Source organism: Mycteria americana, chromosome 17 (genome assembly GCF_035582795.1).
Source record: "Mycteria americana isolate JAX WOST 10 ecotype Jacksonville Zoo and Gardens chromosome 17, USCA_MyAme_1.0, whole genome shotgun sequence".
Classification (NCBI taxonomy): domain Eukaryota; kingdom Metazoa; phylum Chordata; class Aves; order Ciconiiformes; family Ciconiidae; genus Mycteria; species Mycteria americana.
In genome coordinates, this window is record NC_134381.1 from 5,130,011 (window position 1) to 5,145,823 (window position 15,813).

The window sequence follows — 15,813 nt, forward strand, 5'->3', positions numbered from 1 at the left end:
CCTGGCATTCATCCATCCTGACGGAGACTCTTCCACGAGGATCAGTGCCCGGAGACAATTACTGCACTGGAGCGGAAAGCAAGCTTCCTAGCCTCTACTTTCACTAAGGTACTTCTAACAAAGATGTGAGGAGGCAAGAAAGAAATAATGTTCTCCCGGCATTTTGGCTTAGAAAATGTTAACGTACAACAAGGCGACCCTTCACCTTCTCAAATGAAAAGCAGTAGTCTTCTGCAGACAAGAAAAACAACACTCCTAAGAGAGCCAAATTGTGACAGATATGTACCATCAGTCTCTTTTTGCAGGAGAGGGAACAAGCACTAATTAGCAACAAAAAACACACTTGGAAGTCAGGACCTCTTGGATGTCAGTCCTGGCTCTGCCATAGGTTTTGTAGGCGCTCACTCCAAGCGTAGCCCTGCCAAGACTCATGATGATGGGACAGAAGGATGGAAATCCACCATCCCATCGCTCGGGGAAAATACAAAGCAGAAGGGGCTGGGAGATACAAGAATCCTGCTCGTGCCCAGGAATATTATTCGCAACACAGAGAAGAATTTGCGGGTGAGGAAATTGTGTCTTGAGTCAACGGGAGAAGGCAGTGAGAAGGAACGGAGGGAGGGATCACGGAGTCTTCTCCCTGGCGCCCAACGATCACATGCTCAATCTTAATTTAATGGAGGAAAGGAGAACACACGCTAAATACTTTAGGAATTAAACAGTTAAACCCTTGTAGTTTACAGTTAAGCCCTTGCAAACCAGGCAGAGGAGGACAGTCACCACCATCACTCTCCTCCGAGGCAGAGGCTGCTGCTCCCTTTCCAGCTGGGGCACCGAGGACAACCATTTCGCCTGGCTTCTTTTCCAAGGGACACCCCTTTGCCCACCTTCAGCCTGTTCTCCCAGCAAACAGCCTCTCCTTCCACCAGGGCAATTCTCCTCCTGCACCGCCCTCTTAGGTCCCACTTCTGAACTAGACTGTCACAAGTCCAATGACATCTGGTTAAAATACAAGCTAGCCAAAATGGGGAGCATTTGCAATGCATTGAAAATGCAATATCCGGGCCTTTACGGAACTCGAGGAAGGAAGAAAAACCTCTAGTCGCATAATAACTGGACACGCAACATGGCCTTTCACCAAGGTCTGACCTTGGCCCTTCATGAGCACCACAGCTGACTATCAAGGGCTGGGTGGATGTGATATACATATGATTTTCTGAAAGATGATAGCACCTCCGTACTGGTAAACGCATCAATTTAAGCTATGCAATCTAACATTAGATTTAAGCCACTTTAAAATTGCCTTGCCACAGGTTCATACCAATTTACCTGACTGGATAGGCAGACTTCAGAGCTATATACCCAAGCCTGGCCTAGACCCATCAGGACCAAAACAGCCTAGAGAGCTATCACATCAGATTTCTTATTGGAAGAAAATTAATCAAACTTATCATCATAGAAATTACTGCATCCTCAATAACAATTTAAAGAGCAGTGTAGTCACTCAAGCATGAGGAAAACGAGAAATCTGCTTCCTACCTGACATCTGCTGGATCTTCCGTCACAAGAACATCTGTCTTGCAGCTGGCAAGAGGATTGATAGAAAGCTCCACGGGGGGCACCACGAAGCTCTTACTGACAGGCAGCCACAAACCTTGACCCAAACTATAGGTGGACCTGCAATAAGGACAAACGTGTCATATAGGAACGTAGCGTCCACAGTGAATGGTGGCCCGCTATCGCACCTCACCACCGGGAAATCAGAGTGGTGGTGGCACCGTGGGATAAGTTAGTCATTTGATCTCGTCCTGAAAGCCAAACACCAGCAAACGAGAGAGGAACAGTTAGAGATGCGACAGGGAGAACAAGGGGGTGGTCAAGCTCTTCTTTTTAGTCCAGGGGGACTTTACATGTGCACCATCCTCACTTTTGCTGAGACATGTCCAGCCAAGGGGTCATCCTTGGCAGAGGGAAACCCTTTCCCATCTGCCAAACATGGAGAAATCTTTCAGGTTTGTCAAAGGCAAATGACACTCATGTCCCCTAGCCAGCACAAGAAGATGGAGCCGGGAGTGACCAAAAGGTAGCATCCGCCGGGATGTCCTCACCGGCACTCCCCACCCAAATGTCCAAGCTGAACACTCCTTTGACTCACCTGAGTATCTTCTCTGGTGCCTGCTCTCCTGTGACCAAGTCATATCCCCGCTCGAGCGTTGTATAGGGCCACGGCCTGGGAGGCAGAGAGGGAAAGAGCAGCTGTGGCACGTCACTCGGTAGGGAAAGCGGCACAGCCCAGTCCCGGGTCTTTGATGCCAGCGATGGCCGGTGGGGAGGAGACCAGACCCCTCACCAACGTGGGAGCCAGGACAGAGCGAGCACACCATCATACAGGAGTCAGCCCCACTCACCCTTCACTGTGTCCCCAGTCGCTGCGCACACACAAGTGGCGATGGACAGGGTCCGGGGCGTAGCCTTCGTGGCAGCTGCACTCTCCTAAAAGAGAAGGGGGGAAGATGAGACCTCTCTGCCCCAGAGGCACATCAGCGACCACAGCATTGGGCTCTCCTCCCCTGCTGCCCTTCTCTGCTCGTTCACAGCCATTCCTGATCCCCGACGTGGGTCTGGAGCACTTTGGACTCTTCTGAAACCTCCAGGAGATGCGGAGCAGGAGATGGGGAGATGTGGAAAGGTGCAAGAAACCTGTAGCTCTTCTGGAGGGGATTAACATGACATAGCACCCACAGTAGCTGGGGATGGGATTTCATGATGCAAAAGGTCTGTCCTTAACTCGTATTCCTGTGCAGCCCTGCAGCTCCCGTGGCTCAGCAAACCTCTGCGCGATGACCTCCAAGAACAGCTCACGTTCCCCACAGAGACATGCCTGCATGGATACAGCCCCTGCCCTCGTCCTGCTGAGCCCTGCCCACACCCCTGGCAGAAGGGCTGCTCTGGGGCCAGCAGCTCGCTCCTCAGCAGGGATCGTGGCCTCGCTTGAGGAGAGCCAGCGTCCACCTCCATGGACCTCCCGGGTGGGTGGCTGCTCCCAGCCCATCCTGGCCACATTCCCTTCCCACCTCTGCCTCTGCCACCTCGCATGGCAATGGGATGGCAGAGTCTCCTGCAGCCCAAACTCCCGCAGAAGGATGCAGAAGCCCCCGACCTCAATCCTCTGTGGGCAGTGGCCATGCCGTGCCCCCGTCCCGCAGCTAAGGGGCTCTTGGCCCTGCTCCCCTTCGCTCTCTGGGTGCTGGCTCACCCTGTTACACCCTTTTGACAGCAGCAGAAGACATTTCCTGCACCAGAAACCCAACCGTGCTTGGCCCAAATTGATTCCGTGTTTGGTAGAAATACATAACCCGGAGCAAGAAACAGCAAAATCAAAAGATTAATTGGATTTTCACGTGGAGTTTCTGTTGCAAGCTCCTGCCGATGCTTTTTTTTTCCCCCCTCCCCTCCTCTCCCCATCGTGCCTGACAGCACGGCAGGCTGAGCTGTAAACACCGGCAGAGGTGGGGACCTGGGGAGGATGCTGGGGGCGGGGTACCCCCATCACGGTGGTAATGCAGACTGGCAGGTACCTGCGTGCTCATCAGGATCCTAAGCAAGTTCTTAAAATGCCTCGCAGGGATTACAGTAAAGAGCTTTATTGTCAGGAGGGAGCAAGACGGGGGTTCAGCTGCTGAGATTTTTGAGGAAGAGCCGCCTGGAAAGGGGGAGGCGGCAAAAACAGAAAAGAGGGGGAAAAAAAAGAGACAGCTAATGATGTGCTAAAATGCAACAGCACCTTCATGAAATATTCACTGCCTTAAACACGTCTAATATTAAAGATTAAATGTCCTGGGATTTGTCCTAGCGACTTCGAAGCATTGATTTATGATCTGTCAAAAGCTGCTAACCTCATGATTCATAACGGGAGCGGCAGGAACATTGCTTCTCCAAAGGGAAAGAGTTGGGAGAGAGCCGGCGGCGCTAGCCCCTGCTCCGGCTCAGCCGTGCCCGGGGGCTGGGGCGGTCTCCTTGCAAGAAAATGCGGGTCCTAATGGCTCCATCAGTGATTTTAAAAAAAGAAAAGTTATCTTTTCCTTGGGTGCTTAGTACGCAAGTTTCCCCAGCTGCGCCAAGGATCATTAATTCCTGGCGCTTATTACATAACAAATATATGCTCTGCAAATGAGAGACATCTCAAAGTGCTTGCGAAGCAGAGCTGGGAGTCGGGGCGCCGGCTCGCGCTCAGCTCCTGCCACAGAAATTAGAGCAAGTAAGGAAAAAACACCTACAGAGGTTGGCATCAAACAGCCCCAACGCCTCCCTCCTTATTGATGGCTGGAGGTGTCGGGGCGGTGAACCCCTTTCCCGCGGCACAGGAGGGTTTATTTTGTCCACCGGTTTGTTTACTGCTCCATCAGTTTGGCGTTGGAAGGAGAAACTCTATCAACCTGCAGAAATATTGATTTTATCGACTCCAATCCTGGAGTTTCAACAGCTACAGCTGGTGCTCGAGGCTTTATTGGGAGGTTTATTGGGAGGTTTATTTCAGTAAGCGAGAGGGCAAACGGTGGCACCAGCCGGGGAGGAGATCCGGGCTGGCAGAGTGGTGGGGCACCGGGGAAAGCCACCCAGGGCACGGAGACCACTGGTACCTGCCCCTCACCAGGACCACTCAGGACCGGCTTCCCCCAGGGAGATCTGCACATTTTCGGCAGTTTTAGAAATTGGATAGGAAGGCTCCCAGCACGGGATCGGCTGAGCGTTGCAGTCTGCTGGAGGAGCAGAGACTCCATCTCCGTGGGCCAGATGGTTTAGGATCTATTTCTGTATCTAGAACCATCAACAGGCAATTAGTGGGGTTTCCAAAAAACCTCAGCAGAACCTGCTGTGCTCCTACAGGTTTTCATGAGCTTTTGCTCTCTCCCCATCAGCATCCACCCTCCTTCTTTGGCCCCCTGAACTACTCCGTTATTTTCTGTCTGTCCCCATCCTCCCCAGGCACGATGCTGAGCCAGGGAGGATGCTGAGCCAGCCAGGCTAATCCCTACAGACAGAGAAACACCCGGTAAAGTCCCCAGAGTGGCAAGAACGGGGGTTCCTGTACCTCTAACTCCTCTTTAGGGTAAGTGTATTTTCTAAAGAGCAGATTTCCACATGCCGTTAAAAAAGCCGCAAACCATCAAAAGCCAAAACAATGCACTCGTTCAGAGCTACTAAATCCCGTGTGCTTCTGAGACGAGTGAAGTTATCCGTTCAGCATCGCTCATGCTAAGTTAGGATTCAACCTGAGCTTAAAGCCAGAGTCAATCAAAATAACCAAGTTTGACGAATAACTGCACCTGAAGCCGGATGCAATTTCCACAGGTCCTGCACACGCCTCCGCGCGGTGTTCGGCTGCTGCGGGAGGACAAATGAATCAGGATCTACAAACCGCTGCGACAAGCATTCTACTTCCGCAGCCGCCAGCCCGCACCCTGCCCATGGTAAACACAGGCATGTGCGGTCCTTCCTCTTCCTTCAGATTCACAACGCTCAAATCGTGTCAGATAACCCATGGCAAATTTTGAACTGTTATAGCAAAAGCACAAATCGCTGCTCACTCAGCTCTGGAGGTCCCGTGTTGTATTTCCAGGGTGTTATTTAACAAAACATGGCAGGGAGGAACACCCCTGCCATTGCAGAGAGAAGGTGCATAAACCGGGAAAGGCAACACCACAGCTCTAGCAAGAGGCCCAGAAAACGTTATTCATGCGACACGTGCAGCTACGTGGAAGGGCGAGGGGAGAGCTGAGGCCATGGGAACACAGCAGCACCCACAGCTCTCCATCCTCCCCTGCTCCCCTCTCCCCACTTACACAAAATCTCATCAAAGACCGCGCTGCCATGACTAATTACAGGCGACACGGAGTCTCCATGCTGGTTCCTGCCTGGGGATGGTGAACCTGAACCTCTGTCTGAACCAGCATCCCCAACACCGCAGGCACGTCTCACCTGCAACCTCCCTCCTGCTGTGCCTTCATCCCCGCGGAGGCTGGTGGAAGAGACTACTGGTAGCTCAGCCCGAAGCGCCACGCAGAGCCACGCGCAGCAAGGCAATGGGCGGCTACGTGGGCGGGAGCGGGGAGCCCAGCCTGCGGCACCTGGAGAAGCGGCCGTGCAGCTCGAGCTCCCTTTGGCCCCACGACGGTCGCGGGCATCGCTCTTGCCCTCAGCTGGGAAGTGAGAAGGAGCTGGAGAAGGAGCTGGAACCTGACCTGGAGGAACAGGGCAAGCTAAGGACACATCGACCCGGTTTCTGCATGCAGACATGAGCTGCTTCTACACGTTTCTGAGCACAGGGCTTCTCACATTGCCCGTGCTTCACACCAGCTTTAGTGCTGGAGCTGCAGAAGGGCAGGGCTGGAGCAGTCTGCAGCCATCGTTAGCATTGGCTCAGGGTTGGCCCACGCTTAGGCTCGCTCATGCCTGAAGGAAACCAATCTAACGCAAGCCACATCCAAGCTCATCGTCTCCCGTGGCACAGGCATGGTGCAAAGCCAAGTACGTGGAGGAAAACAGCCCTCTGGCCCCTGTTGCACCTCGACCAGCACAGCCGGAGGCTTTAGTTCTCTTTTTTCTTATATTTAAGCTGGAAATTGCAGAACTATTCTTCCATTTTGCCCAGTGCACTGCGCTGCTGCTCCTCCTGAAAGGGGAAAAGGGGTCTCGTGCTGCATCTGCATCCTCCCTGGCCATCCCCGCGCTCTGCCCGGGGAGCAGCAGAGCAGGGCTGCGGCACGAACTGTCAGCGTGCCAGGGTAATCCTGTTAGCCTCATTAGGGAGAGAGGCGATCCGCGGTGATAATGCTGCAAGATCCCCCTAATCCACCCGCCCGGTGCGCAGCACAAAGCTGAGGCTCCCAGAGTCCCTGTGCTCCCGGGGAAGCTGCTCTTTGCTGTCATTGGCATTTTTATTTAAGGAGCCGGAGGGGCTTTGGCAACGGTGGAGCAAACCTGTGGCTCGTCAGCCCTCTCCCGGCACTGCCGGTGTCCACGATTCCCTTCCCCAGGGCAGCACCTCCACCTCTGGTGTTTGCCTTCATCTCGGAGGGATGCCCTGCTGGGCCGGGGCCATGCCCCTGCCACAAAAACATGGTCCTGAGGACAAGTCCCCCCCCCAGCTGGGGTGGCAGCTCGTTCCTGGAGGCCGCAGGGCTACAAACACGCGCCTTTCGACCTGCGTGAGCATTGCGCATCCACGCTCACGCCTGCTTCGGGGCTGCCTCTCCCACCACGAGTGATGCACAACCTGGCCCCAGCTTTTCAGGTCAGCACCCAGAGGTGGACCCTCCTGTCCGGGGACGCACACCAGGGCACACGGCTGCCCCAGCAAAGCACCCTCTGTGCCAGCGAGCTGCAGCAGCACCACTTCTCCAGCCACCCTCAGCTCTGCAGCCCAGCTGGGTGGTCCTCCCTGCCGAGTCGCCATCCCGGCGGCCGGGTGAGCTCCAGCACAGCTGTCCCTCCAACACCGCCTCTTGCTTCTCCTTCTTCCACCCACCGTGGCACAGGAGGAGAAAGGGTCCGCAGAGGGAGGTGGGTGCTGGGCGGCAAGCCGAGGCCGAGCATTTTTCGGCGAACAGAGGCAGCCGTTGAGCACAGCGGCTGCCCGCTCTGCCAGCCCTGACTGCACCAGTGTTCGCTGCGGGGCCACAGCACAAAGCCCCTCTCTTCTGGGCAAGCACAGAGCCATCTCCAGGGTTACCAGCCTGCTCCGAGGCAGGAGGACTGGAGGGTCCCCCCTCCTTCCCTGCTGCCGGGATGCAAAGCCTTCGCCCCCATCAGCAGCTCAAGCTTCAGGGTCCAAATCCCCTCTCCAGGAGCAAAGATGGCTGCAAACAGCATCTCCTGCCTGGGTGCTGCTGTCCCAGCCACCAGCTCGGTGCTCGGTGAGGGCCATGTCCCCTTGTCACCACTGCCCACAGCAGGAGCCGCTGCCCAGGAGCCCCCACCAGGGCAGAGGGGACCTGGCTGCTCCCATGTTGGGCTCATGGGCTGCCTCTTGCCACCATGCAGGACACACCATGCTGCCCCCCAGCTCTACTGTCCCCCAGAATGCCCCTTCCAAGGTGGTGGCAATGCCCAGGACCACTGGCAGCAGCCCTGAGCACCAGCTGTGTGGCACAAGCCACCAACAGATCAACACAAGTCACCCCACCCCTCCAACAGCCACAGCCACAAACCTCCCGTAATAAAGTCGTCAAGGCCCCAGAGTCTTGTCCGCATCCAGAGGAAGCCCTGCATCGAGTTATCCTTTGCAAAAGGTTTCTGAGCTCCTGGTGGAGAAACAATCTCTTCATCCAGCATCCGCAGAAAGTTTGACAAGGGCGAATCAAACCCCGTGTCCTTCAGCCATCTGAAGCACGTGCTCTGGCCCCACAGGCATCTCCGAAGTGTGTGCTCTGGCCCCGTGGGCATCTTCCACAGGCGGACAGCCTCCTCACCATTGCGGAGCACCCTGGACCCTCGGTGCAAGAGGAGGCCGCAGGGTTCTCTCCAGGGCACGGCAAGGCCTGATGGCCCCCGCCGCTGTCTCTGGACCACGTGCGACGCTTGCCTTGGTCCATCTCCCTCCCTGCCTACAGCAACTCCCATGCGGGCAGATCTGGCTGCACCCCGGCACCCAACCCCAGAGCTGTGATAACCCCCAGGGAGGTGCCACGGGCCCCCCCCAGCAACACCCCTCCTTGCTGCCAGCCCTCCTGCCGAGGGGCCATTACTCCACCGGGGAAATGGAAACCCTGGGAACCACCAAGAGGTCTCAGCCCCCAAGTCCTCCTGCAGACAGGAGTTTCTCTGCCTGCAGTCTGGCCTAAATAAAAACAATAAAACACCAAACCATGTGCTAGCAGCACTCCCCGTGCCGGCCTCAGACTGGCTGCTGGGGGTGCAAGCGCAGCATCTCGTGGCTGCTCAGGTGCCCCGGTGCAGCTCCCCTGGGAGGAGCGGCTCCCAGCGGTGCGGCGACGAGGGCGAGCTCGCCAGGGACGGGGCAAGACACGCATTTACGCAAGGAGTGGGACCATCTATAGAGGTATGGATGAGAGGAAAGTTAAAAAACCCTGCAACAAACCCCTTCCTTAAAGAGTTTGCTGCGCCTCTGTGGGATGGCAGAGCAAGGGCCTCTTTTAAGAAAGATTTGGAGAGAATTGAACACAGGCAAGGATGAACAAAGGTCTTAATAGTTCATTACATTCCCAACTTCAATGAAAAAGTGAAGCATCGCCAGAGAGCCGCTCCTCGAGCCGGGTTGGCCCCTGGCCGAGGCTCCTCCAAGGACCGCGGCGGCAGCACTGGCTCCCGGTAAAGCTCTCTGAAAAGCTTCCCTTCTTGCCCTTGCTATCTGCTGTTCCTGCCCTTCGGGGACAGCGCTTTCCAAACCTGGGTCTCTGCTTCATCCTGACGAGAAATGCAATTTCAGTAAAAGCAGTTTAGCTCTCAAGGAATGAGACAGGGAAGGTGGCTGCTGCCCAGCTGACCTGGCACAGAGTACGGAGGGAAAACCTGAAGTTAATTTGACAGTTATCCCTCTTCTCCCCCCGCTGCAAATCCCCCTCTGAGAGCGTAAAGACAGCACCGATAACCTTAACTCAGCCCCCTTGCAGGCCTGCATTTTGATTGCTGTTTATGTATAACACTTCAGCCCGAAGCTAAATTAGCTTGGGAGTTAACTGCCTCCTGCCCTGCTTGGTGCACGAGGCAAGCTGTGCCGCCGCATGAAAAGAAATCGTATATTACATGGGTTTTGACCAAGTTATTAAACTACATACCTTAGAGAGACAGAACCTCATCTTATAAAAGTCTAAGTCAATAAAGACACTAGGATCCTCCAACAGCGAAAATAGCAGAAGTGCACAAGAACAAACAAATATTACTTGATGTGCACAAAAGCTGCATGATATTAAATTGAACTATCAGAGAAAATGGCTGTTTTCATAAACACAAATAGACCCTCACCAAGGTTGGTCATCTCCTGATTTACATGCTCCGCTCTGCAACCTCCAAATCCCCTTATAACAGGTTGCCTTTAAAAAATGGCTCTGTTTAAAAATGACTTTCATCTGTCTCCTGCCCGCAAGACCGCTGTCCTACCCGGACAGGAACACCATCTGCGGCTCTGGTGACAAACTAGCCCATTTGGAAGATGATGGAAACCCTTTTTTTCCTCCTGCCAATTTCCAGAAAAGACCCTTCACTACCACATCTCATTTGGTCCTTACAAGCGTGCGCCTACTGCTTTGGGGGGTGCCATCAATTGTGGATGCAAAGGAGCGAATTTCGATGGAGAAGTGCCTGATTTATAGACGGGGAAAAAAAAATTCAACGCATTTGCACCTGCTAATCAAGGTAGCTATCCATCTCATTTATGCCACTGCTCCGGCAAGCCTGACAGCACAAAATCAGAGGCTGTTTTTTCCAGCATTTGGCCCTAAGGGACCGATTCTCCAGCAGGTCTCTTAAGCGATGCCCGCAGAATGTGCAAGTGAATCAGTTTTGTGCATACAAAGCAGGTAATTGTGCTCACAAATCAGGATTTGCATATGCCGCCGAAAACGGAGGCTCTCATAAACGTTACTGGTGCTGGTAAAGGAGGCCAGTGAAAAAGCAGCGCTCCTGGATTTTACGCTGAGTTATCCCAGTGCACGGTACGAGCGGCGGCGCTGGCGACGTACTCCACATCTGTGCAAAATACGGAGAGCGAGGAAAGTTGACTGCAAGTCCCAGAAGACGAGAAGCCCTCTCCGTTCTTGCTTCAAGCACCACAGTCAGCACCTGCCAAGAGGACGGAACGTTTTGGCTGAACCTCTTCAGCTGAGGACCGCATCCTGACCCCGGAGAGGTACCTGTCCCATCCAGCGTGGCAGCTGGGGCATGGCCACCAGGTAATGTCTGCAGGTGGAAGATCCTCAGCAGCATCCCTTTATTTATGTATTTGCAGTCATGTCAGACCAACCAGCTTGGCCGTTTCCAAGGCAGGGGGGCAGGAGAAAGATGATATTTTGCTCACGTGCAGATGTCGGTGCTCCCTCTGAAAAGCTCCGATGAGCTGGTGCTTTGCCATGCAGGTTTGAAATTTGTCAGGGGGGCAGCAATCATGTAATTAAAGAGTGAGTCACATGGCAAAGACACAAGGGAAGGCAAATTAAGGTCAGGCAAGCAAAATGTATTTTGGCATTTCCTGGTGTTTCAGAGCCTCTGTTTTCAGCGCGGATTATTATTCGTTCTGAAGTAGTTAGTACTTGGTGGCTGGAGTCACGCGTCAGCACATTGTGCGGACAGATCTCATGTAAAACTCCAGCCCAAAAGAGGTCTTCAGTGCTGGGAAGGGGTAGGAGCTCAAGTCTCACCAGACAGAGCATACGTGACCCGGGGCCTCTGTCCAAACGTGTGCCAGGAGCCCGTGGCACTGCCACCAAAGACGAGTCCTGCCCGCAGAGGTCTGCCTACACCGAGGGGCAAGGATGCTTTGGGACAAGGCTGAATCCACACTGCCACGGAGAGCGGCTCCAAGGGAAAGGCTGCAGTCAGATTAGCTACAAATGTGCTGGAGGACCTCAAAGCTGGCTCTGCTGCTCTTCACAGGGGAAACCTTTGAGGCCTTCATCCTCCAGACAGGACAAACCTCACTCCATCCTCCTCATGGACACTTCGCCCAGCCCGAGAGGACAAAGGGGAGGAGAAACCCCCAGCACCCATCGCTTGGGATGCTCACAGAGATGATAAAATCCCTGACCTGAAAAGGTTGAAATCTAGGCAGGATTTATGTCCCATAGTAAAACCACGGGCCTGCCTCTCTCATGGTGATAAAAATAAATCACCCTTAAAAATAGAATGACATTAATAAAAATAAATCTAAAAATACATGCGGTGCATCATGGAGTTACGATCTCCTCCCAGCCTAGCATGGAAACTTCTCACCAGCTAAAGGCTGGTCAATGGTGATGAGCATAAGTGGTGCCTGGGGCCATGTCCTGGGGTAGGGTGTCAAATAGGTACTCCCACAGGCCTAATTTTCAGTGGGTGGTTGCTCAGCTCTTGTGAAGTTTGGACCTCTTAAGGCCGTCCTGGATTTCGGCTCTGAAAATCAGCAGCCCCACCAGCCAGTCCTGCTCTACCCCTATGGATCCAACTGGCATAAACTGGAGAAAGCTTTTGCTTTATCCACTTGCAAACTCCCAGGCTGGAGAGAGAGGGAAGAAGCCGATCAACAGATTTTGGGTGAGGGATCTGAAGGTTCAGGTCAAGACTGCTCTGCCCTCCCCCCCACCATGGGTACCGCAGGGAGGACGGGAACCAGGGACAGGAGCTGCAGAGCAGCCGGCGAGGTTAGGATCCAGCGCAGGGCCGGAGCAGAGCACCTCCTGGGCTGACGAGCATCGCTCCCTTCCCTGCAAACGCGATCTGACACATCCTGCTGCAGCGTGGGGCATCCAGCGAGAGCAACAAGCTGCTCTGGTGAGCTGGGGATGCAGGGGCGGCAGCAGCTGGGCCGGCTCGGGAAAACAGCCGCTCCTTGCAGCAGAGGCAACTCAAGGATTAAACCAGCCCGGCTCGGTGCCGAGGACGGCGTGGGGCTGGTGAGCAGAGCCACGGGGCTCTTCCAATGGGGAAGTCACAGTCTGCCTCCATACGGTCTCCCCACGGTTTCTGCTGGACCCAGTTTTGTTTTTGTTTTTTTTTTTTTCCTCCTCCTCCCCTGAGCCAGGGGAGAGCTGAACGCATCCTCCTTCTCCTGCAGAGGTAGCTGTGTTTTGCCGATGCCTGAAATGATCCTTCTGCTCTGGGACACCTGAATGAGAAGAGCCTCCTCCTGCACCACCTCCATCTGCCGGGGTGGCTGCTGCCACCTCGCAGCCCTCCTTGGGACGGGAGGTGATGCCCAGGGCTCATCTGCACGGGGAATTCATCCAGCGTAATTATCCTGCTGCAGCGATGCCTGCCAGCGCCTCCATGCAGACGAGCCTTGAGGTACGGGTGTACTAAAAAAGAACATTGTCTTGACCAGGAAAATGGATTTTTGAGACCAAGTTCAGTATTTGCATCTCAGCTGAGCAGGGAGGGATGAGAACAGGGTCACCCTCACCAGCCCATGATGTGTTCACGACCCAGGAGGGTTTCTTCCCCTCAAGATGCCACGTATTAATGGCACAGTCTGGGGCAGCAGGAGGCTTAGAAAAAGCTTTCTCTTCTTCGAGCCGTTCCTCCTCAAAGCCCCTGGCAAAACCAGAAACCAACTTCCCTACTCACAGCCACGAGTCTCATGCACAAACACAGGTAGCAGAGACACTCTCATTTTCTCATTTTCCCTCCCTTAGAGAGGAGGGAAGTGGCTCATGCAGCGAGACGGGGCTAACCTGGGAACAGTACTTCTCTGCAAGGAGACAGGGGGCTTTGCATGTTCTTTAGATGCAGAGCGTGCCAGGAGCAACAGGGCCACTTGTCTCTGCACCACCAAGAAGGCATCCCACCCGAGGTGAGGCACCGGGGAGCAGCAGCAATGCTCACCGCTGCAGAGGGCACGGCACACCCTGTGTTATGAAAAACAGCCACAGTCCCCGAGCCACCTTCCCATGCAAGGTCCTGCACCCTCACCTGCACTAGCTGAGGAGATGTCAATTCAGAGGGCCAGCCGCTGGCTGGGGTCACATACTTAGTTCCCACCCATGCTCTGCCTTTACTCACTAGTGGCACTTTTGCTGTTTTCCACGTTCCCAGCTCTCTGCAGACTCCAGGATCCCCATTTGTCACCCAGGAGCACATAGGCCAGAAGGAAAGGTGACACTTCTCCTTTGCCCGGCCCCACATCTCAGACTCCCAGCAGGGCTGGCTAGTGCTTCACAAAGGCAGCCTTTGCGTGCAAGAAGAACACACTCAGCGAAAAGGTCGTTTACAGATGAGGAAAGATGGCAGACTTCACAGCCCCACGAGGAAGGGCTGGAGGAGACATCCAACCTAGGTGGCCATCAGGCAGGACCATTAATGGGAAATGTGGTGCTCTGTGGTGGCATGGTCAAAACTGAAAATGGATGGAGATGGGGCAAGCTCACGAGTAGGTTTTCCAGACTGGACAGCAAAACAGCACAACTTAGAAGCAGATAAACTCCACGTGCCTGCAGCTGCCACACCAAAGAACTGATAGGTCCACCATTTTAAATCCCCATCCTTGTGCCCACCTTCTTTATACTTTGCTGATGGGGTCACCACTGTGTGACCCTGCTGGCACCTCTTGGTCCTCCGTGCCTAACACCAGGCTAACACAGAAGTGAGCTGAGCGGGCATTGAAGTACACAGATACAAACCTTCTCCCTTGCGTTTCCAAGCTTTGCAAGGTCTTCACTCTTCCCCGGCCTCCCTTACCTGTCTCTTGGTCACACAGTTGTTCACAGGCATCAGTGGTCCTCTGTCCACAGAGGTCTCTCACCCAGGGGGACGTGGCATTGATCTGATAGTACAGGGACAGCTTGGCTGGATTAAGCCAGTCGGAGATGTCCAAGTAGCTCCCCTCGCTCACAACAAAGCTGCTGCCTGGAGAGTGGGAAAAAAAGTACATTGAGTGTAAAAATAAAAAAAAAAAAAACAAACACAAACCCATGCATTTTGGCCCAATATCAGAATGCTCTGCTCTTCAGGAACTGCTGTGATGTCAAGATCAGCAAAACAATACCAAGTTCACCAACACTCGGACCCAAAGAACTTCATTTGACCATTCCTCTCCATACAAATGTGCCCCAATGAATGGTCCATCAGCTGGGACACTCCTCTGCCCAGACACTCGCCTACCCCTACCCCCACCCTACTCAGCATCAGGAGATACTGGATCTGATTCCCAGATCTCTGCAGAAATATGGACCAGTGTAATTATTCTGATCCATCAGATCGGAGCATCGCTTCCCCAGCTCCTGCAGGTGGTGTCCATGAGATGCCTGGATGCCAGGCTCAGGACACGGATGGGCAGCGGCAGCACGGGCTGTTCCCACTTCAGTTCTTTAGTTGAAGGTGAGTGAATTGGCCCAACGCACAACTTCTCATATGAGTGGTCTCATATCAGAGACACTCCCTCACCCTCTCCCTCCTGAGAGTTAGAAGTTAATTCCTGCCAAAAGTCTCTTCTTACAAAATCTTACGTTTCTTTATTTTGTGAAATGTATTTTTCCCCACTGGCATCTGGGAATATGCATCATCTAATTAGCCAAATAGATTTTCAGTTCAGCCCAATCATTTCCTTATCTAACATCTGAGGCCCAGCATCGCTTGGGGGATTTTGCAGGCACAGAGGTCCTCATTAACTCTGATCTTCAATTACATTGATTATAAGACTGCCTCCATAATAGTGCTGCACATACCAGAGGGGAGCCAAAAAACCCTCTGCCGTTAAGTGGTGTTTTGCAAAAGTTGCCAGGGTAAAAGCCTCTAAAAACAGGGGAGAAGAAACCTTCAAAGAGGAGTGGGCAAGGGGAACTGCCCAGTAGCCCAGGAACCCACAGCCATGCTTCCACTAAGCACTAGGACTTGCAAATGTGAGCAAAATTTGCAACCACTATCTGAAGATTCAAATCCTTCTTAGCGATCACCCAAGGATGGCAAGTCTATAGATCCAGGGTGTATTTTCATGAAACTTTAGGACTTGTATCACTTAGTAAAGGACTGGGACATCATTTTTCTAAGCACTGCATAAGATCTCAGCTCAGTGAAAGCCAAGTGATTGAAAAAGCAGGACAAAAACACCATAGCAGCAACCACCCAACATGAACCTGGTTGAACACAAACTCCTGATTTCCTTTTGAA

At 53.6% G+C, this 15,813-nt stretch overlaps 1 protein-coding gene across 1 annotated transcript in view; it reads right to left on the reverse strand.

Moving 5' to 3' along the window:
* The window catches only part of ASTN2 (astrotactin 2), a 366,252-nt gene that overhangs the window by 201,229 nt on the left and 149,210 nt on the right, over window positions 1-15,813 (reverse strand). Inside the window, exons 7-10 of the mRNA XM_075519966.1 lie at window positions 14,386-14,553; window positions 2,409-2,493; window positions 2,156-2,230; window positions 1,540-1,677 (exon numbers count right to left, since the gene is read on the reverse strand). Of these exons, the coding sequence (XP_075376081.1) occupies window positions 1,540-1,677; window positions 2,156-2,230; window positions 2,409-2,493; window positions 14,386-14,553 (466 nt within the window). The remainder of the gene's footprint in view (window positions 1-1,539; window positions 1,678-2,155; window positions 2,231-2,408; window positions 2,494-14,385; window positions 14,554-15,813) is intronic.